The sequence below is a fragment of the Ornithodoros turicata genome, chromosome 4, assembly GCF_037126465.1.
Source record: "Ornithodoros turicata isolate Travis chromosome 4, ASM3712646v1, whole genome shotgun sequence".
Lineage (NCBI taxonomy): Eukaryota > Metazoa > Arthropoda > Arachnida > Ixodida > Argasidae > Ornithodoros > Ornithodoros turicata.
The window spans coordinates 71,285,810-71,307,569 of record NC_088204.1 but is presented as its reverse complement, the minus strand read 5'-3'; the positions used below and the strand labels follow the sequence as shown (position 1 = coordinate 71,307,569).

Here is a 21,760-nt window from a genome sequence, read left to right as displayed (position 1 = left end):
GTACTAGTACAAGGCTAGCGCTTGTAAAAAAGGGATTAAACCTTGTTATCCGGTTTACCGGTCGATACGGCGAATTGGTCATAAAGATAACGCTGCATTGACTGACCGTCCGTTATTCCTTACAGCTGTCTTCATTTTTCTCCCCCTTGGAAACCCTCCCCCGAACTCTTCGCCGTGCTATGTCCTTGATCTTCGGCAACACCAGCGAGACAATTGACGCTGTAATAAAGAGAATATCAATAACGGGCAAATTTTCTGAGATGCACAAAGAAATGGGATTGTATGTTACCATCATTTGTCCTTGTTTGTTTTTGTTTTCTCTGTTCGATTGTGAGCAGAAGAAATCTGTTCCTCCCTTGTGACTTGAACCAGCCGCGATTTGGAACAAACATGGCGCCCTCCAGCGAGGAACGCACGCACCCTCTGCCCTCACTGTGACGTCACTTGCTCATTTGCAGATCGTGAAACAGAAACTGGCTGACGCCAGCGCTGCCATGCGCATGCGCATTGCTTACCTCGACCAACCAGCCACTCTCGAAGCCAGGGACCTCAACGCATCTGCCGACAAAGTGCGTATGATTACGCACCACGCGTGTCATCAGCAACTCAATATAACAACCACTAATCAACTGATAAGGGCACTACATTAATTATGCCATTGTCATGTCGCACTATTGCCCCCTATCGCTCGCGTTAGCCATGTGAGGAAGCCCAGGTAAAATCGTTTGTTCCATTGCCGCCATTTTTAGGACAATGCATTTCTCGATCGGCCAGGACTCCCACAGGGACTCTCCCAGATGGTTCTCTCGATGTTCCAAGGAGTCCTGAAATATTCTGGAAAAGAAAAAAGAAGAAACACTGCTGCCCTGGGAATGTCATTAAGCCGAATACTGTGCTTTCCTAGTACCATATGTCGCTAACCTCAGTGCAGTATACGCGGTCATTTGAAACTATGGGGAAAGTAATTCTCCATTATGCATGCCTCTCCCATTTCGTGCGACGTTCTCCCTGACATAGTAGTCATACAGACTCCCATTCAGTGACATGAATAGCTTCATCTAGGTGTGTCCATCAGGGTCCCTGACAACTCCCTCACGTGATCGCATTTCACCGCCACTTTCATTGCTCCTCTGTTCCCGTCATAGCGCCAGACGAGAACATATTACCGTGTCACACGTGCAGATACATTTATTTATGATGGCATCTCATCTTCGCTAGGCCTAATGGAGAGAACCGGCTGTCGAGAGAACTCCCATGGCTTCACTGCCTTGCTGGCGACGGCTGCTGTAAATTTCCCACCTGTGCATCTTTCGATATTAACCATCCGCTCAGAAAGTCGTTTTCCGTGTTGCGGTGGTGCGAGCAAATTGATGACGTGTGATCTAATATGCAGCAAGAAGCGAGCTGCTTGTGTTTGGGTAAGCTCGAGGCCCACCGGGGATATTGTAGGCAGGTTATAAGTTTGCAGTGGCTCGAAAGCGAGCAGCCTCTGCTCAACTGCGACGATGCGGGTCGATATTTTGCCACGATAGCAGCGCCCCACTTTGCTGTGGCGAAGTGCAAATTGAGAAAAATGATTACAGTTGTTTTCGTTCAAGACTTAGGCCGGATATTTTCATAAAGATGACCATGGTGACAAGTTTTTTCTCAAAATATTTTGCGCAGTCTAATACATATATATATCTTCGTCTTCACTATCATGCTCCAATTTCTTAAGTGAATGTTCAAACCCGCCTGAATATTGCAACTTGGATAGCCTTGGCGCGGTGCAAACAGAAATAATACGGCGGAAGGTTAACCATCGTCTGCTCTAATAAAACGCGGTTTCGTTTTCAATGGCCTCTCACTTTGGCTTCGCTCCGCTCCGCTAAGCTTACTCTCCGCGCGCAACGCTGGTCTGGCAACCCGAGCGCCTTTTGTGTTGTTTTTGTTTTCCAGGCTTCGCCAGCTTCACGTTGTGGTGTTGCGATACGGCGATTTGGTGATCGCTGAGTATGTCACCGTCGCTAGAGATGGAAAAATATGTTTCTACAGATAACGTGGACGTCCAAAAGGAACCTTCAGTGAGTGTTATCGACCGAAAAAAGGTTCAGAAAGCGCGCAGTTCTCAGTCCTTTGACGGCGGCTTCGGGTCATTGTTTAGCGGAGCGGTCCACCGTGAACAATGACCAGAGATGGCTGCCCATTTTCGATACGGGGCGTAATTCCTCCGCAACGGGATACAAGTATTTGCACCGTGATATTATCTAATCGAAAGGCACGATAGCATAACGTCGCGTTGAGCACCGTTGTGACCTTTTCGTTTTAGCCGTTCCTTTTTTTTTTCTTCACGCTGTGTGTGCTGATAGTGGCCACCGTTCTCATCATTCTGCAACAGAAAACGCGGTCTTTGCCCATTCATTACGACGAGCGAGTAGACGACGACTGAAGGTCAGATCGAAGTACATTTACCTTTCACCCGTGAAATGTGACGACCTCGATAAAGATTAACCGTGCATCGTTCTCTCAAGGATCGCCGTTGAGCGACAGGTATCATGACATGGACGAGGTCGTACGTTGTACTGGTTGAACTGTGTATAGCTTCCTAAGAGAATATCTAGGCTGTATGGTCGCCTTGATACATCCTTAAGAGAAGAAATAACATCTTGATGAGTAGCATTGTGCCTTTGCGAATGGTTATAAAACTACACTGTTCAGAGTGTCGTTTCTCAGCAAATACGTAAATATGTTTGAGCTCAGATAACGGTGAGAAGGAAGCAAAAACATGCTGCAGCTTGTATCGAATTAAAAGTCACCCGAGTTTATGCTGTCCGGTCCTTCAGCATGACTTCTCAAAATCTGCCGATTGCAAGGTCGTGTCAGTTAACGCCGGAAAATGGAGAAGTCGGCGTACTTCTGCTGCCACCACCGACAGACATCATGTTTTATGCAGGTTTCACTCTCGTCACTTTGTTAGTCAACATGACCTTAGTTTGCTCAAATAATGTTTCTTGTACGAATATAGACAAGGCCTAACCAGAAAGTATTACAGTAGAGCCATTGTGGTGAAGCATTACTATTCGTAAACACCTTAGAAAGAGTACCACTAACACCCTTTTCTGTGTGGTCACCCAATGCAGCAGACAGATTTAGAACCAGACGGCAATGCAGTGGCCACGTCGGCTGCAGGCGTGGTCCTTCCCGGGGGAACGGTGGCCACGACAGCTGTCGTGGGCCAGCCAGGTGGAGTTGTTGCAGACGCAGCCAAAGTGGGACAGCCAAAACGCCTCCACGTCTCCAATATTCCCTTCAGGTTTCGGGATCCAGACCTCAGGCAACTCTTCGGGGTAAGTTGTCTGTGGACCGCAGCATCTCGGGACTCATTATAGTTAGGGAGTGACTTTTTCGGGTTAAACCCGATTCCGCCCGGTTATTTCCCCCCGAACTGACCTCCGACCAATTCGAGTTAAACCCGATTTCTCCCCGAATTCCAGTCTCTGTGAAATCCTCAAGTGAAGTTTCCACTGAAGACGAACAAAGGTCACCACATGTAAGAAAGGGTCACTTACGTTCCCAGCAATACACCCATGTGTGTCAACACTGTCTATGCCTTGGAGGATTACCGCTGGGAGGTCACAATCCCGCAAAAAAAGAACAACAACAAAAAAGAGAGATTAGGAAATGACTTAATAGACAAGAGGAGAAACAAAAACACCCGATAACACCCGAAGGCACAATTATCGCCAGATTTCTCCCCGAAATTACAGATTTAAAAATAGTGCGCGATTTTTACCCCCTGAATCTGAGAAAAGCATTTAACCCGTAGAAGTCACACCCTAATTATAGTGTGCAAGAAGAAACGCTCGTGCACAACAAAAGCGCTTTACTCGATGCAAAAGTAATGCGACACAACTGTGCAGCTACAGGAACGCTTCTCTTCCTTTTTCAGCAATTCGGTGCCATCTTGGACGTGGAAATAATCTTCAACGAGCGCGGCTCCAAGGTACGACGCGAACAGTGTGTTGCCATTTTGTTGGGAGCTGGCCCCGAGGTGTCCTAATGACAAACGAAAGTTGCGAGAGATTGGTTGTTCTGCCTGCGCCATAACTCCTCTCGATCACTTGGTTGCCATAATTTTTATTTTGGCTCTGGTCTTTGTTGATTTTCGTTGCTAACCTTATAGATTTGTATGAAGAATGGACGAGGCATCGTGAGCCAAGTGTGGGCAAGAAGGAAAGTTGAAAGAGGGAAAGGAGGGAACACGTTCAATATTGTGTATTGAAGAGACACATTAAGCACTTTTTTCGGCTTAAAATATGCCGGTAGCTTTGGTACGTTGTGGGGAGTAGGTGAAGTCGGCAGGGACAATATTTGCGGATAAAATCCGGACATCTTTGCGGTTTTATCTGCGTGGATATCGAAACGTTATCTTTCCATGTCCCGACCAGGACGTAGCGCGGATGTTCGCGTGAACCCGTCGACGTAATCACGTCCGCGCCCTCCTTCAGTCATAAGGGCACGAGGCCAGTTCCTCGTAATTTTGGGCTTTGACACGCAAGACATGGATTGCACATGATGACGATGTCTTTGCAGGGTTTCGGTTTTGTAACGTTTGCGACCAACGCGGATGCAGACCGGGCACGGGAGCAGCTGAACGGCACAGTGGTTGAAGGAAGAAAGATTGAGGTATTCTCCATCTCCTAACTAGCGGAAAAAGGAGTGATCGTAGGTCCGATCGCATTGTTTTTGTTTTCGATGTGTTCAATAATAATGTGCACGTTGTGCAGTTTCAGCATGGAAAAATAGTAAGTCTTCTCTGGATGGTGTATTAATTGTTGGTACTTACCACATGTGGGGTGACAGGCAAGGGCACTAAAGTGTAAAAAATTGCTGCTCACAGAATGAAAGGTGCCATTACTTTGCCCACGACCTACTAGATTATAACGACCATGTCACAATCGGCAACCCCCATGAGGAGCCCGTCCGCACGATCCGCCAGGTGCGCTACTCATCGGCACGCCACGATTGGACGATGGAAATTTGAATTCTGAATGCGCAGAAGCGTATGTACGACTACCGTAGCGGACGACAGCGATAGCTCCTATGAAAACGCGTAAAATGATGATGATAATCAACCTCAGAATGAAACATCTGTGGAACGTCCACCGCTTGTACAGAAATACTAAGTTAAGCTGAAGTACAAAGTATTGTAGAAGTTGAGGAAGCAATAACTGGGACGATGAGTAGCACCACCGCTACCTTCCAAAAATGCGGCGCTGGGAAGGGGTGCCCACGACACAGTCGTTATAATTTAGTAGGTCGTGACTTTGACACTAACACAAAAGGAACGGGATCCATGTGTTGCATCGTTGGTGATTTACGAGAGAAAGAAGCCACAATTTATGCTTCCTTTCTTTCTCAAGAAGGCCGACAATGCAGAGCAGGCTCCCATTGGTCTCTTCAAACGATTTGTCCAATCATTGCGAGGGATTCTTCGAGGAAACCAATCCAAGGCCCCTCCATATGGTTGTGCTCCTTGAGAGGGAGGGCTCAATTTGCGGTTTCCTCAGCTCATGAATCACGAACGACGCAATGGATTAATCCTGTTCCTTTTGTGTTGGTATGAAGGGTAACAGCGTCTTTTTCCGGCAAGGGGAAGGTTTTGCACTTTGGTGCCCCTTTAAGGGTGTTGTGACACTTTAATATATTAATTAATTATTTCTCTACATGTTGTATTTGACGACATATAAATCCTCAAACTTGCGTACGCGTCAGTCTTGACGTTGGAGTAGCGACAGCTACGGCTGTTGTCATTGGTTCTTATAAGCATGTGACCTCTCTCTCATGCTGCCTCATTGGCTGGGACGGCCACAGTGATGTCAGAGCCAGACAAGTTTCAGTATTTTTGGTGCCAATTTTCTACATTACCGTTACCACTTTTGGTGTAAGAAATGGAACGCAGGCGCACATAATTGTCTTTCACATTTATTTGGCATGGCTCGGGAAGAAGTGTCACAACCTCTTTTACAGCACTTTAACACTGGGTGATCTCAGTATCAATAAATACTATAACCAACTGGAATGCTGCGTAACTTGAGTGCAAAAACATGGATACACTCGGGCGCGACATGAGTTAGTGCTGTTGTCCTGTCCGTGCGTTCATCTGGCCGCCTTTACTGCGCCACTGAAGGTTGATTGTTTCGTCCCAGGTGAACAATGCGACTGCCAGGGTTCAGACGAAGAAGACTCCGACAATCCCCAATGGTGAGTAGTCTACGGAGATCGAGCAGCCCCGCACACGTCTTTGAGCGCTCGGTTTTGTTAGGAAATGAACAGCATCCCACCAGAAGTGCTGCCTTTCTGTTTCCAGAGCTATAATGGATTCAATGTCTTCGATAAAATATGTGGGTTTTCGATGGTGGGGTGGTACCTCTGGAAACTGAATGGCACACACTTTAGCTCCAAACGAATCTCTAGAGCACACAGTAGAGGACCTGATTTAACATAGCTGAATTCACCTGCACTCTTCCCTATTCACTTAAATCTTCAGTCTTTTAATTAATCAAATAATAGGTGAGATAAGATTCCTAACACTTTCTTGCCTGCTGTTTTGGTACAGAGAAGTAAAACGAGCACTGATCTTTCTTTCACACACAAGTTTTTAGCTCGGTGCAGGAATTAGTTCCTTGTAAGCAGATAAAGAACATATGAAAGCTCAAGTGTGGTTGCTTGGTTCTCTGAGCATTCTGTAAACTTTCTGGATGTAATTGATTTTTCATTGGAAGATTGCTACCTGTCCAAATTCTGCACTCGTTTTTGTAAGCACATATGCATTTATTTGGACATTCTATTGCATCAGCGTGCATGCAGCTAAGGTGTGACGCCATGCGTTTCTCCTTGGCTGGTGCAGCTTCTGTTTTAAAATCATGTTTCAATCTGTCTATGTAACATAGATGCCCAATTTTCATGAAAATCAGGATCTCCATAACGCTTGTGTCTTTTGAAGTACGTGAAAATACCTAATTAGGAAACGATATGCCAGACCTGAGCTTTATTGGCACACATTTACCAAATCACATGTCATTTGATTCACTTTTGCCTGATGTGATGAACTTGCCTGTTCTGCTGAAGAAAAAAAAAATGCCACTGTGTTCATGATGGGAGCTCAATTTTTTGCATTTACCATGACCACTTTGTCTCTAGCATTGATTGTGTTGTAGTTTCTTCTCTCCTGTTTGTCTGTAGGCGAAGGGTTGGGCTGCTGGGTTTGTTGTCGCTGTCACGTTTCCCTACCCTTCTCTCCCCACTTCTCTCTCTCTCTCTCTGACACCTCTTTGCGGGGGCGTGGCGCTGGTCGGTGCCATCCCCCACTGGTGGTCATGACTTCTCTTTCTGTTGACTAGCCCCTTTTTTGTTGCATTCTTTCCAGACAGTATATAGCGCATAAATGGTGGGTGCTTCCCTTAGGCGAGCACGGTGGATAACGCGGAAGCATAATTCCTGTAAGCGCCGTGAAACACAGGAGTCAGTGTAATGCACGGGGAGACAAACCTGGGTTAGGCTTAGCTTCAATAAGGTTTGCTGACAGGAAGCAGCAACTGAAGGAGACAACCAGGAGCAAACTGAACATGAACAGTAATAGGCATTTTCCATCCATTCTTCCTATCGCTTTCTAGCAAGATGTTAGCTGCGGCGTAGCTGATGACATCCTAGAAACACCCGGCGAAAACATTCTTACGATGTCTAAAGCTAGCAAACATAAATATGAGTGTGATTTAACCCATGTAACCACGCGAATTACATTTCGTTGATCTCAGCCTGGGCAGTACGGTGTGCCTGTGATGGAATTTCTATGATGCTTCCATACTCAGTTTTTTTTACAAAAGAAAGCCTGCCATGGTCTTGCATATTTAAGAACTAGCCCCGGTTAACTTCCTCAGTTTTTGGCAAATGCGGCTTTCGTGCTAACTCTCTTATCACTGCCTGCTCTAAGTGCAGAGCCCACCTGCGCCAGAAAAAGGCGAGAGATGCCGTACAGATATGCACGCCCTTCTCCGATCTCTCTCTCACTTTTTCCCTTTCCGCTGTGTCTGCCATGACTGCACTTTGTCCGCTGCTGCACTGTCCGAAGCGAACGTTGTTGCCTAAGCTCCGTGTCTATTTTTTTTCTTCTTTTTTTTTTTTTTAATTGCATCGCTGGGAGTTGTGCCTGCCATGGGGAAGTTTGTGGAAACTTCTTTTTCCCTCTGGACGTTTTAACTTGCTTGTGAATGTAGAGCTGTCTGTACGTAGACGTTAGTAGACGTAGCAGAGACGACCTGATTGTTCCTCTCGCCTGCGTAGGCTGCTGTCTCTCTCTGTCTTCACCAGATTCGTGTGTGTTCTTGGGTGGGGTGTCAGCAGAGAAATCAACCTAGCATTTCACTTTTGTGTACAGCTTGTTGTGGCCATTGACTCACTCGTGTGATGGCAACAGCTCCAGTGGCTCACGATCATGCATGTACACGTAGTTGTGACCGGAAAAATACCACAGAGTCCTGTTACAGTGCTCGAGACATTGTCGGCTTTTAATCACACTTCGGGCTGGGATCTCGGGTCTGCATTCTTGGTGCAAAGTGTTTCAAAGTCTATGGAAGACTTCTTCGACTTTAAATGAACGGGTGTTTTGTATTTGCTTAATCACTTTCAAATGTACTGGCAAGCATCCATATTCCAGAAAAACGCTTCTACGTACTTCAGATAATACGAACTAAGTGAATGTGCACACGTATGTGTTGTACTTCACATGATAGCAAAAAAGTTGCGACAGGATCTTCAGAAAGAACTCAATCTGGAATTGTGACAATGTCTAGGAAGTACCAAAATGCCACTTTCTTTGTTGGTATTCCATTTGCATGGCAAAGCATGTACTCTCTGCGCAAGGCAGAGCAAGGAGGAAAGCTAAACGCCAAACACTCTCCCCTGTGTGTGCGTATGCGTTCAAACCTGTCATTGCACATTTCCATATGCGTATTTAAAGCGCTAGCAACGGTGCGTGATATATGGCGGTGAAAATATGACGCAGCTTTCTGATAATTTCTTTAATTCTATTCTCAGATAAGTGAACCTGTTCAGTGTGAGCAAATATAATTAAACCTAATTTTATGGTCCCGTCAGGGTCGAACTAACAGAACTCCACTATACTTCTGTGACACACTTGCATCAGGAATGCCTACCTCACCTCCCTAGGAATACTATTGACTGACTACAACAACACTGATACGCTCACATTTGCAAAGTCATACTTCTCGGAACATTAAGAAGCAACCTGCATGTGCCTGCGTGAACCTTGTACTTTCTCTCATAACCCAGCACATACACAAAATTGGGAACACCATCGACATCACTGAGCCTTGGTGTTCCCAATTGAGAGGTAATTGTGTCTAGAAGTTACAATTGGGAGCCTCAAAGACAGCAGCGTAAAACCCCACATTTGCGTACGCTTTGCTGTACACATAGAATAGCTATTGTGGTAGAGAATGTTCCACAGGAATAAACTTGTGTAGAATATATCACTATGTGATGAACCAATATGCTCTGAAACTTGTGACCATGCTTAGCCTGAACTGGTTGCATTGTATGCAATTACGGGCATTTGCAAATCATTACATCATGCCAGGTGTCCCTAAAGTTATGTTGTAAGCAAGTCAGAGCACTGCATGGGCCACATTCTAAGGTCCAGGCTCGGCCTTCCTTTGATATACCTGGCCAGGCCAGGCCCGAGCTATTTCTAGGCTACCCGACTCAGCTCGGCCCAGTGAAGCGGGCTGTAAAAGTAGACTGTGGCTAGCAAAAAGTGGCGTTGCACAGGTTTGAGCCCTATCTAGGACCGGCAATGTACCGGCGGCTTTACCCGGCCCGACTCACGGGCCAGGCTTGGGCTTTCGGGTAAGCCCGAGCCCGTGCAGTGCTCTAAAGCAAGCTACTGTATGGTAGCTAACAAAGAAATATCGAATGGGAAAGTGACAGAGCATGTTGCCCTGAGTAATATTTGTGTTACTTCAAGCTCAGGTGGTTCTGAAGAAAAGCATGTGTTTTGCATGCTGTAATGCAATATGTTTATCTTTGCATTAATGTATATCACAAGTCTGAATCATTTGTTAGTATGTTCACTGAAGTGAAAGAGACTACCAAGGCCGATACAGTTGTTGTCACAAATCTTGAGTTTTCCCTCGTTTGCAATTGCTGTACGGACTGAATCCGTTATGCCCATCTATCAGTTGGTTAATCAACATAGTATCGACTCAAGAAGATTGGGCAAACTAAAGTCATTGTAGATCAGTTACAGCCATTGTATTCTTGTTTAGTTCTTGAGGCCGTGAGGTAGTTTATGTAGTGTCTTTGTAGTAGCTGAGTCATGACTGCATTGACTGTGAGCGTCGACAACTTTGGAATTTTGGTACATCGCATTTGCGCCACACTCTGAGATGTCCGCTCCGTCTGAGAGGTTGAATACCTACAGATTTGACGATGACAGCAAAATGCTTTCGGAATTTTGTCAGTCAAGCATTTCTTCTTTTTTCTTCCGAATTTATTTTATATCTGCGGGTAAGAATACTGTGGCCCTGGCAACACCCCTGGCAGATGCAAATGCATGTGATGCACAGCAAATGATTGATGCTGAGTTTGGTGCAGCAACACTGACAGTGCAACAGCATACCCCTTGTCCTTTTCGCTATCCTTCCTTCGACATGTTGCTTCCTCTCTACCATTACTACCCTTGTGTGGCAGGACGGTGGTGCTAGCATGGCAAGCCTAACTCTAGGGTTGGATTCACCAGGAGTGGGGAGGGGGACATGTACCTGTAGCCGCATGCTTGCACAACCGGTCACCACCAAAGCCCACCCCTGAGCCTGCATTCTGAATCAGTGGGGGCTTGCGCGCTTCTGGGTGATTGCGTGCTGTTTCTATCTCTCTCTCTCTAAAAGTCTTGCGTGACATGACTCTCAAAATGACAGTCACAAATTGTTTACGTTTTTTGGGGAGCGAAGGCACGCGGGGGACAGAGGAAATGTTTCTAAAGAATGAACGAGAAAAAAAAAAACTTGGTTGTGATGCTGATTCCTTTGTTTTTCTTTTTTTGCAAGGCCACTCCCTTTCAGAAACCCAGCCGGCTGATCACGTGCGCCACCTAGCGTGTATGTGCACCCTCTTTTACGAAAGCTGTTGATTTTTTTGACAGAAGTTGCACGTTCTTAGTGTGAAAGTTGTTTGCAGCATGCGGAGCATTAAGCCGAGGCATATTAAGACAGTGGGGGGGAAAAATAACGGTTGAGGGAGAGCATGCCGAAGTGAAAGGTCGCCCCCCCATTTGGTGGAGGGACACTGGAGCCGTAATGGAAAGCAATGTTTCAGCTTGCTACAGCATGCCTAGATCCTATAGTAGTGATGATAGTGCTTCATGGCATCATGTGGCACTGGTGCTAAACTTCATACCTGGTACATTGGAGGCATTGTATCTATATTACCTTGGCATGTTGAGTTTTCATTGTAAACATGTGAGGACTGTTCTGCACACCTATTTTTGTCCCTTGCGAGCTTAGAAGGGTAAGCCGTTCTGCTTCCGCGGGTGCAGTTGATGTAAACTTTGGTTGGCATTGTTGCTGTGTTTCTAAGTGATCTGTTTCTTTGATGAGAGAAGCCTCGTGGGGCCCCCTTCTTTCAGGTTTTTACTTTTCTCAGGGTCGAGGAAGAAATATTCAGTCCTAAATGAGTCGGAATAAGCATGACCGAGAGTGGTTTTTTTTTTTTTTTTTAGTCTCTTTTAAGATACACTCCGGGCAAGAGTACGATCTGCTTATTTATGTTGCGGCGCCTGATGGGTTTAAGCGTACTGGGTGTGTTAGTGCGTATCAAAATTATTGCTCGCAGACAGTAAAAGGCTGTCGAAATATGTTAGGGACGCCTTCCAAAGACTTAACATCAAAGCCCTCACCCAAGACAACACAGAGGTCGTAACAGGCTTGACCTGGAAAAGGGGGGCCCTACGGTTAATGAATAGTGAATCCACATGGATAAAACTGTGATGTGCCTAATGCTTCATAATGGGTTTCCTCATGTCCCCTCGCATTCATTCATATCTCCGATCAAGTTTTTACCGTTAAATAAATATCTATGACGCGGTATGTCCAGGGAAGGTGGTAAACGCGTTTGCATGACAAATTCTCCAGCGCATGTCATTTATGCCGTTTTGAGTTACGCAGTTTTTGTTGACATTTATTTACGGGAAGTAATCTGCGTCACGCTGCAAGTTCCAACAAAATTTAAAATGGCTTCGATGCGGTTGCTTATTCGAACTGACTACTTTACACGTAGCAAACAACTATTTTTCTTCCTAATGTTTTTAGCCAGTCTGCAAGAACTTGCAGTGCAGAGGTCTGCACAAGAAATGTTTCTTTTTCTGCCCGTAATAAGCTGCTTTTTTGCTTTCTCACATAGACTCGGCAGCACAACTCTGTCACGACTGTAACGGACACGCGGCATGCTTTCTCCCCCCCCATCTTGTGTTAAAGTTAAGAGGGGGTCCCATAGCGAGTAGCCCTTCCATCTGAAGCATTAGGTGGCGCTATGATTAGGCTGGATATCATGGAAAGAGGGGAATGTGCCTTCTTCTATACTCTGTCCCCCTTTGTCTCCCTCTCTTTCTGTGGCCCCCCTGCGGTGGTACGTCTGCTGACGAATGTTTGCCTGTCGTCGGTGTCTTTTTCTTCTCTCCCCGTTTGATTTTGGGTTGCACGTCGTGGCCCGGCATGGCATCTTGGCACACCAGTGGCGGCCTTGCGGGGCGTTGCGATTCAGAGGGGCCGGGCGCGGGGCGCGGCTGCTGCTGCCGCCCCTTTCGCCACCGCCTTTGCAAGACACCCCTCGCCACTAACCGCGGCCGCGGCTGCCACGGCCCTGCATGGTTACACTCCGTAAGTTCTTGGCTATGCCGCCCCCTGAGGAATTGCGACGCGGTGCTAGCCCCTGGTGCTCGGATGACGCTACACTTCCCCCTCCTACGGCCGCCCACGAAAAGTCTGGGCCGCCAGGGTAATGCCCTGAAATTGTTACGATTGGGTCTCTTTGTTTTCGTAATCTTGTCCGATAAGGGTGTGTGCAATGCAAAGCCTCGGGGCAGGGGGGTTCTGTGAGCCGACCCATAATTCCCTTCAAAATCAACGTGTAAATGCAGATTTTGCTACACAAATGGTACACACATCGTGTGAATTAGAGGATAAAGCACGGACCACAAGAAAAAGAACACTGAGCTAGTTCATGTGCTGACAAAGTGCCATAAGATAAGAAACAACTTGAGCGAGGGGGAAACAGCACTTTGAAAACTGTTTCCTTACGTGACACCTTGGCATTCATATAAGCTACCTACTTGAGTTTTGCTTGCATCACAAATTTCTTATCTACGTTTGAGTGTCCTTGGGACGGCGCATACTTAATTTGATTATGTTGCTTCTCCGTCGGTCTTTCTTGCCTCTGAGTACTGCTGCGGTGCGTTAAGAGAATTAGTTCGCGCATTACACGAAAAGTAGCACGTTAAAGAACAACAAATTAATCCTGCGGAGACATCATAGCCAATGACCACAGTCCCACAAGTGGCATACCCCCGAAGCACATGCTCTATGGGGGTGTGCCAGGGGGGGGTTTAGGAAATCCTTATTGAGGCATGTGCTCTTGAGACGTGTGCTCCTGAAGCATGTCCTTCAGCACTGCGCTTTATGGTTGCCCTCTGTAGGAGACCTCTGTGCCTTGTGCTTTTATGGCTATGCCTTTCAGGGGTGTAGACCTATGTAGCACATGCTTCTAGAGGAGACACCCCTGCAGCATGCCTCACCTCCGGAAGGACAAAGGTATGGACACCCGATGCACCCCTTTCCCCCCCGGCGCTCCATGTCTGGACGTGAGCCCACCCCTCGTTGCGTACGTTGTTCTAAAGCATGCACACACCCTTTGAGCTGCACTTGTATAGCTTGGAGAGAAAAGGAAATGGGTGTGAAAGGGCTGCGGAGTGGGGGCGTATGGCGTTCTTGCTTGCGCAGGGGCTGCATCGTGATTCGGCACGTTGCAATTTTGCTGCTGTGGGGTTCAAGAGAGAGTTTAACGAAATGTTAATTGCAGTAGAAAAGCAGGTCCGTACACTGGTCACTATTAGTGCATAGTTACTGATATTCAAAAGAAGTTTTGCTGCCTTTCCTGCTGCTATTCGCTGCAATCTTCAGTAACATTACGGCTTTTTATCTTTAAAGTAAGTGTTTTTAAGTCAAACTTTTTTCGTGTGTTCGGAATTTTATTGCTCTCTTGAATGCCACCTGTGATCACTAGTGTAGTATCTTTGTTTTCTTACTTGGGTATGATGAAGGTCTTTCTTCATTTTAATCTTTGCACATTGGGTGTTCAATCTGGCTGATATTTACTGCTTTGGTGTGCATGTGGTAGAAAAAGTCACTAGGGCCACTGTTGTCTCACCACTCCGTTTTTTGGCTTACAGACGAAACTTTTTTTTTTCTCTCTCTCTCTCCTTTTTTTTTTTTACGTGCGAATAATGTGTCGTCGTCTTTTCTCTGGACGTCTTGCGTGAAGCCATAACCATCTCTTAACTTGCACTGCGGATGACGCGACCGTTTCTCCTCACCCGCATGCGTCTCTTTTTTCAATCTTTCAAAGTCATCGTCTGTCTAGCCTGCCACTGAAAACAGCCAGGCCTGCGCCTCAAACTGTGGCAGACTTTCTGTCACATCCACACTGGAGCCTCGTTTTATTTTGTAAAGGCTAGCCCCGCCGACATTGTGAAAGAACGACAAAAATTCTCGCCCTGTCGTCGTAAAATTAAGAAATATTGTCCTAAAATTAGCGACACAGTGTCCAACTACCAAAATGCAATGCGCGATAAAACTCAAAAGCGTGCGAGTGTCTACGACATGAGTGCTTTTGTACGAGTAACGTCATCTGGTGGTCACCACGGTGACGTCACCAGATTTGAAGCCACGCAGATTATTGGACATCACTCGAACGTGCTCTTTACGATTGTCGGAACATTCCCGTGTGAACGTGTTACATGCTTTTACGAAGACTGTTGAAACAGAATTATTGGCGGAGCTGACCTTTAACAATTTTTTACTTTCCCCATCGCTGGGCTGGTAGTTTTAAAGACAGTGAAGTTCTTGTGTTAGTGAAGTCTCTCTTTTTTTTCTTTTTTTGTTGTGCGGTCTACCCTTAAGGTCTAGAGGCTGAAACTGCTAGGAGGAGTGACAGAACATGCATTTTGATTGGCCATCCCTGGTTTTTCTTCCAAACTCGTTGCGTTACTGCATTTCCTCCCTGCAACTTTTGGGCCATTACCAAATTTAGGTGCTGTACTTACACCCACATAAGTTGCATACAGACTTTGTCCAAACCCATGGAAAAGAAGGTAAAACCCTGTTTTAATGGGTCACAAAAGTGCGAAGGTTTCTACTCCGGGAATGGAAAATGTCGTTACCGTGGCATGGACACAAAAGGAACTGGATTCATCCTCAGTGATTTACGAGCGAAAGAAACTGTAATTTTCACTTTGCCTCTCATTCCTCAAGGAGAAATTTTTTAGCTTCAGTGCCCCTTTAAATCTGTTTACTCTTTGATTACGTTCAGTTCAGCCATGCACAATAGAAAATTACCATAACTATGGTTCTGTGTTTGCGGAACCAGTTGTTTTGCAGGACTGGTTCGTAGGGGCCTATAATTTTTAGAAAATTCAGATCCCATCCACATTTATCATCAAAGCGAAAAACTAAAAACCTTTCCTCACCTACAGACACGTGGGCCACATTTATAAACTACGAACAAAGCTGTTGACCTATGTGGGTGTAAAAGCAGTAAAACACAAGTTATCCATGTTTAGTTTCAAGAAAGCAAATTTTAAAGGCACAAAACGCAATAGATTGAAGACGTGTTTTTAGTGAATGACAGCTAGGATGTTTCTCTTTGCACATAATGACAGTTACCACTCTGTGTTCTGTGAAGAATAATTGTGTGCATTCTCTGCTTATGCCTCATCAGGGTGTATCAGGACCCCTTCTTAGCGTACGCAGGGGCTGAAAGGTACCAGTTACCGGTAAGACACTGCTCTTGTACCCCCTTTGTATAATGTGTGCGCAACTGTGTGTCATCCGTGTTTGTGAAAATAGATTCCGGGTAAAAAGGGCACATTATCAGTCGTAATGTCTCGAGGGGCAACGTTGCTAATAATACTAGCAAAATAAAGTGACAGTTCGCAATTTCGACCATGTCCAACTAGTAGAGCACGATGACAGGCATAAAGAGACGCCCGTGAAAACGATTGTTAGGCGTAAGTCTTCGTTCCAGGCGCTGCTGTGAAACGTACTCTCAACACCCCCTAGTGAAAACCCTGTGCATTGCCTCCTCTCCCTCTTTCAATTAAGGTTCAGCATTTGTCTGCTACTGCAATTCACTGTTCCACGAATTCAAGAACCCGCAAATGATTGCAGCTCACCTGGAACCTGCAGACCTAAATATTTAGACAAAAAGTGCGAGACGCTTTCCAGAAAATCAGTTTTGAGAAAGATTGCGACCGTTTTGCGCTTTATTTCCAAGTTTTCCCCATTTAGTACACGGGGGAACGTTCAATTACAACTCGCAGACGACGGTGGTGGTTCTCCGTGACCACGACCGCCAAAAGCACGTTCTATTGGCTATGGCTTTTGAAAACGCGATCCTGATTGGCTTACTCTTAATTGTTAAGTTACGTCGACGAGCGTGCAAGATTTCTGGATCTAGGAGGGGAATCCGAGACAGGGATGAAGAGACGACGTAACAAATTCTCAATTTGATTCTGGATCTAGGTCATGTTGGTACAGTCGCCGTCCCATTTTTCGGATTCGGCGGGGATCGCGCAAAAGTCCGAATAATCGAGCGGTCCGAGAAAACGAATTTCGCTTCAAAATAAACTTTACTAAGCCCTAGTAGGCTGGAAAAATTTGTGCTTTCCTAACGCGCTTCCAGCTCTGCCTGATAACATCAGCTTCTATTTCCCGAAGCGACATTTCGTCAATGTACACTGTCAGAGGCACCGCCGTCATCAAGTCCGCAAGTCGGCTTCACCTAACGCATGCGTGCTTTAGGTGAAGCTCGCTTTACAGCGCGACTCGCGGGCGGAGGGCACGTGCTGGGCCGTTGGCCAAATCGAAGACGCAAAGGCGCCACGACAGACCTCTTCTACACAGAGGAATGGAAAATGAACAATCTTCACTGCCTATTATTTTGCCTCAATATTTTAGTTGGTTGATTTCTTTCGATACGAATTTCGGACGATACCAATATTTTCCGTCACCCCAAGAGAGAAATTCGCTGGTTGGGCAAACAGAGTCCGAAATATCGAGTGACGGAGCTGCACGGCGTCCGAAATTTTGGACGCTCTTATACATCAACTCTATGGGACCCGCGGCCGTTCCGCGAACGAGTCCGAATAATCGAGCATGTCCGAAAAATCGATCGGCGACTGTACTTTTTACCCCTGGTGTCTGACACCTCAAACCCAGAATTATGCGCAAAAAGTGCCGATTCATCCCTCACCAAGTTCTGTCTGCAAGATTTTTTTTTTGTTTTTTGCGTGTTTCTGCTTTAGCAGCGTGGTGCTGCGAGTGTCATGCAGAAGTCGTTTTCATCGTAAACTGTACACGCTAGCGCCCCACTTACGCGTACGTCTTTCGCATAGGCAACATATGCAGCAAGCGCAGCCTACACGGCAGCAGCGGCACGAAGCTACGCAGCCGCAGCAGCCGCGGCACAACCGGCAGCAGTGGCGTCCTACACGGCGGTCGCAGGGTGAGCGTTTCACTCATTGGTCGCTAAAAAACTGGTCTTTGAGCATGTGCATTATAAAGAGGAGATAAAAAAAGAAATGTGTTCTCCCTCGCAGATCTCCTTCACTGTACTACAGTTACGGACGCGAGTACGCAGATCCTTACTTGGGACACAGCATCGGACCCGTGGCAGGTTACGGAGTAAGTTCGGCATCGCTCTTGGTTCTTCAGAATGTTGCCACACGAATGTATACATAGCACCAGGAATGTCCGTGACTCCAGGAGGTCCCGCGATACTTTGTGGTTCAAGCAGCATCGTAACTGGACGTAAATTATTAATGACTCGTAGCTAAGTCTTTTTTTTTTTCTGTCAAGTTGGGGGAAACAGGTTCTTTGTTAGAAGCTTTAAAACAATAAAATCTCGTGGCACTACAGTCAAACTCCTTTATAGCGAACACCTTTTTAACGAAAATATACCACTACAGCAAATTTTTTTGCTGTCCCGCTGGAGCCCTATAGGTCCAATAATGGACATACTTTTTAACTAAAATACCTTTACTGTGAACTTTTTTTGCAGTCCCCTGAGTTTCGTTGTAAAGGAGTTTGACTGTATATGAAAGGGCAGATTTTCGGGTGGAAAAGATGAAAAAAGTGAGAAGAAGACACAAGATGGTTGAGAGGCAACACCATGTGCGAAGCAGTTAGGGCCCACTCGTGCTGAGTGGCGGAGTTTGCACTTTGGCAAGTGTGCTTCTCAGATATTTTCCCAGGTTTTATCCTGTGTGATGGTGATGCAAATCGGGAGGCAAAAACAGGTTCTACCAGTGGTAACCCTAAAGCAGAAAGCTCTAAGCGTAGGGCTACCAACAACAAATTGACAGTTCTTCCACACTTGCTAAAGAGTTCACACGTGGTTTGGCAAATTTTTTTTTTGCTTTGACAATGAGTTGTACCGGCTGAGCGCTGCTTGTAGCACTTTGCTTCCCTCAAACATGCGTGCTGATTGCCCCACATGTCACCTCGTTCTTGACATTCCCTGAAGAAAAAAAGAACTAGAATGTCACGAATGAGGCCTCTGTGACCTTTAAGCGTTAAGCAGATTGCTGCGGGAATGCAAATGCTGCTGCTGTTAGCCGCTGCTCTTTCCTGATACTAAGTACGGTGCAACCTTCTATTTCGTTTTAGGCTGCAGTCTACCGGAGCGGCTACAATCGCTTCACGCCGTACTGAGGCATTCTCGGCATCCACTTTTGTACCACAGCCCCCTCTCTTACCACTGGGAGAAGACTGCCGCTACTCTGACGATTTGCAGCTGACTGGGGACCCGAACCTCCAGCATTTTTTTTTTTTTTTTTCCTGAGTTTTCTTCTCCAGCTGCGTCCCGCCCCAAAGCCCCACATTGCCGCCCCGTTCCCAAAGAAACACCGGCGGCCACCTGTGTCATCATTTTTTATTTAATGGCTTTTAGTCGTTGTCTCAGCATTTCCCCCTCTGGTCCCGTTCCGAGCCCACCACCATCCTCCTCATCCCCTTAGCCATTCATTTCCCAGAAAATCTGTGTGTTCTTAGTAGAGCCGACTTTCTACCTCCTCTCCCGATGTCGTCGTGGGCTCCGAATCGTTCACGTCCCCCCTCCCCCCCTTTTTATTTCTGAGTCGTGCAGTCCGAGCGTGCGTGCGCACTGTCACGTTATCGAAGACAAAATACTCTTAAATCAAACGCACATTTGTACATAATTTATTGCACACGCTCCGAAGCTCAAGTTGTGGCTCTCTCCCTCTCTCTCCCTCTTCACTCGTGGACCTCCTTGGTTTCTTTTTTTTTATATATATATATATATATTTTCGTTGTAGTTGTCACTCGTTTTGTATGTCGCTTTATCTCATTGCGGGTTGCCGCCACTCCTCATCACCCATTGTGTCTAGTCAGAGCTGGGCTTACATATTCGCTTTGCCTCGAGGTGAAAACAAAAGTAATCCCTCGCAGTAACTCGTTTTTATCGAATAGGGTTCTGACAAAATTTTGAGCAGTTCTTTTCCCGGCGGATCGACAGCGGACACCGTCGGCTCTCGTGGTCGTGGAATTAGCGTAGATTTTTGTCAAGCGTCTGCCTGGCACGAAGGAGTTGTGTACATAGGACTTTTTTTTTCTCTCTCTCTCTCTCTCTCTCTGTTCTTGCATCTGGTATAAAGATGCCAGCCATGAAGTTTGATAAGCGATCGTTACCTCTCTCTCATCGTCTGGCATGGTGGGGTTTCCTAGGGGAGTCGCTCCCATGGTCTGTGCGTGTGTCGTCCTGACTTGAGTCATGTGCAACATTTTTTCTTCTTCTTCTTTCTGTCTCGCGAGAGTCTCACACCACCTGCAGGTTTCCTCCCTTTGAACTCGTGGGGGGGCGCGGCGTCTCGCGGGAACCTCGGAGGCGAAGGAAGGAAATGTGGCGTGTTCCTCGCGTCTTCCTCGGCAAAAGAGAGAACGAGTCATAATATGGAGGTACGTGGGACACGAGGCACACGATAAACAAAAAAAGGGAGAAGCGGTGAACTCCCGAATTAGAAAGGAAAAAAAAAAGAGCGACGAGACTTTGCGGAGCATGACGCGTAAAAGAGAGTTGAAACGCAACTGTTTTGTCGCACGTTCCCCCCCACCTTTTCAGTGCAGCTAATGGGTGCGGAGTCGCAAATTTTTTTTCGCTTGTGTATGTTTTTTGTGAGTGCAGAAAAGTATCCATTGACTGTTAGCAACTCTTAGATATTTCTGCTCTCTTCAGCACCTTGCATAGTGGTTATTTCTTTCCGTGCCTTCTGAGACTACCTTTTAGTGACGACACCTTTTTCCAAAACGACCTTTTCCCCTGCGTTCCTACGAGCATTCCTTCCCGAGCCAATTTTTTTTTCTTCTTTACGGCGCAAATTAGAATGCTTTCTTTTTGTAATCTTTTCCTGCGTTCTTTTAAATGTCGTCTCTCCGTTTCTCGTCGCCATCGACCTGGTCGTGTCTCGTAGACTTCTTGGGCCAACCAGCGTCACTCGCAGATGAGAACTTCGGGTTTTGATACGAAAAGAAAGTTTGTCTATAATGTAAAGTTTTTTTGTTTTTTTCTGATTTTGGTTTTTCTTCGGAAGGACAGTTGCCGTGTCGTCGGTGAACCACATTTTTGGAACCATGTCTTCTTTATTTCTTCGAAATTCATGGAGTTTGTTTTCCTCGTGGGTGTCGTAACGTGCTTGGCCGTTGTGCGTGGATCACATGCACTCGTGGGAACTCTCGTTTGTGTGCACATCATGAAAAGTTTCACTCATCGGTGAATGTAGGGTTTGGGCGTGCCTGGTCTTTCGCGTAGATAGTATTACACGTGTCGCGAGAATGTTGCCCTGTCACCCCCCCACTACCTTTTTTTTTTGTTTTTTTTAAAGGATCTTTGTGCATTTGTTTAAACCCACGACGAATCTCTTTGTAATTTATCGGAACACTCGCTGTATTATGTTGAGAGGTCTCAGTGTCGAAACTTGTATTGGTTAAAATAAATGACATACAATCTGTAACCTTGGCTGGTGTCTGACTCGTGGACTCTAATATTGACAGAACTGCAAGGTGAAGGCAATGCCCACTCCACTGTGAAAGCTGCTGCAGAAGCCACATGCAAGAAATATGGGGAAGGGGGTGCAACGAATAGACAATAGAACGATGGCAGTCAAGACGGCTCTGATATGCAGAGGATACGGTGGATAAGATTCAGATTACATGGCATCCGGGCGACCCGCGAGAAAAGAAAGGACACAATCTCCATGTGTGATCTTTGAGCTACAGGGAGCACAGCTCCCCTTACCTCTCTGTCTGTACTCTTTACCTCGAAAAGAGTTCAAAATTGGGCAGTTCGATGATTCGTGCCTCAGGTGAGTGAAGGGGAACTCTGGGAAGGAGGCGGTACAGGAGCGGGATATAGGAAG

General features: G+C 46.3%; 1 protein-coding gene across 8 annotated transcripts in view; it reads left to right on the top strand.

The window, feature by feature from the left end:
- Positions 1–21,355, top strand: part of LOC135391829 (RNA binding protein fox-1 homolog 3-like) — a 318,229-nt gene extending 296,874 nt beyond the window's left edge. For 3 of the 8 annotated variants that reach the window (XM_064622323.1, XM_064622321.1, XM_064622328.1), the window contains exons 3-14: positions 459–569; positions 3,120–3,326; positions 3,929–3,982; positions 4,573–4,665; positions 4,767–4,784; positions 6,189–6,243; positions 11,106–11,156; positions 12,788–12,932; positions 16,048–16,102; positions 17,723–17,832; positions 17,927–18,011; positions 18,996–21,355. In XM_064622323.1, coding sequence (XP_064478393.1) covers positions 459–569; positions 3,120–3,326; positions 3,929–3,982; positions 4,573–4,665; positions 4,767–4,784; positions 6,189–6,243; positions 11,106–11,156; positions 12,788–12,932; positions 16,048–16,102; positions 17,723–17,832; positions 17,927–18,011; positions 18,996–19,040 — 1,029 coding nt within the window. In that variant the 3' untranslated portion in view covers positions 19,041–21,355. The remainder of the gene's footprint in view (positions 1–458; positions 570–3,119; positions 3,327–3,928; positions 3,983–4,572; positions 4,666–4,766; positions 4,785–6,188; positions 6,244–11,105; positions 11,157–12,787; positions 12,933–16,047; positions 16,103–17,722; positions 17,833–17,926; positions 18,012–18,995) is intronic. The other 5 variants (XM_064622326.1, XM_064622324.1, XM_064622322.1 and 2 more) reach the window with 5 other exon arrangements.
- The last annotated feature ends 405 nt before the right edge of the window (positions 21,356–21,760 follow it).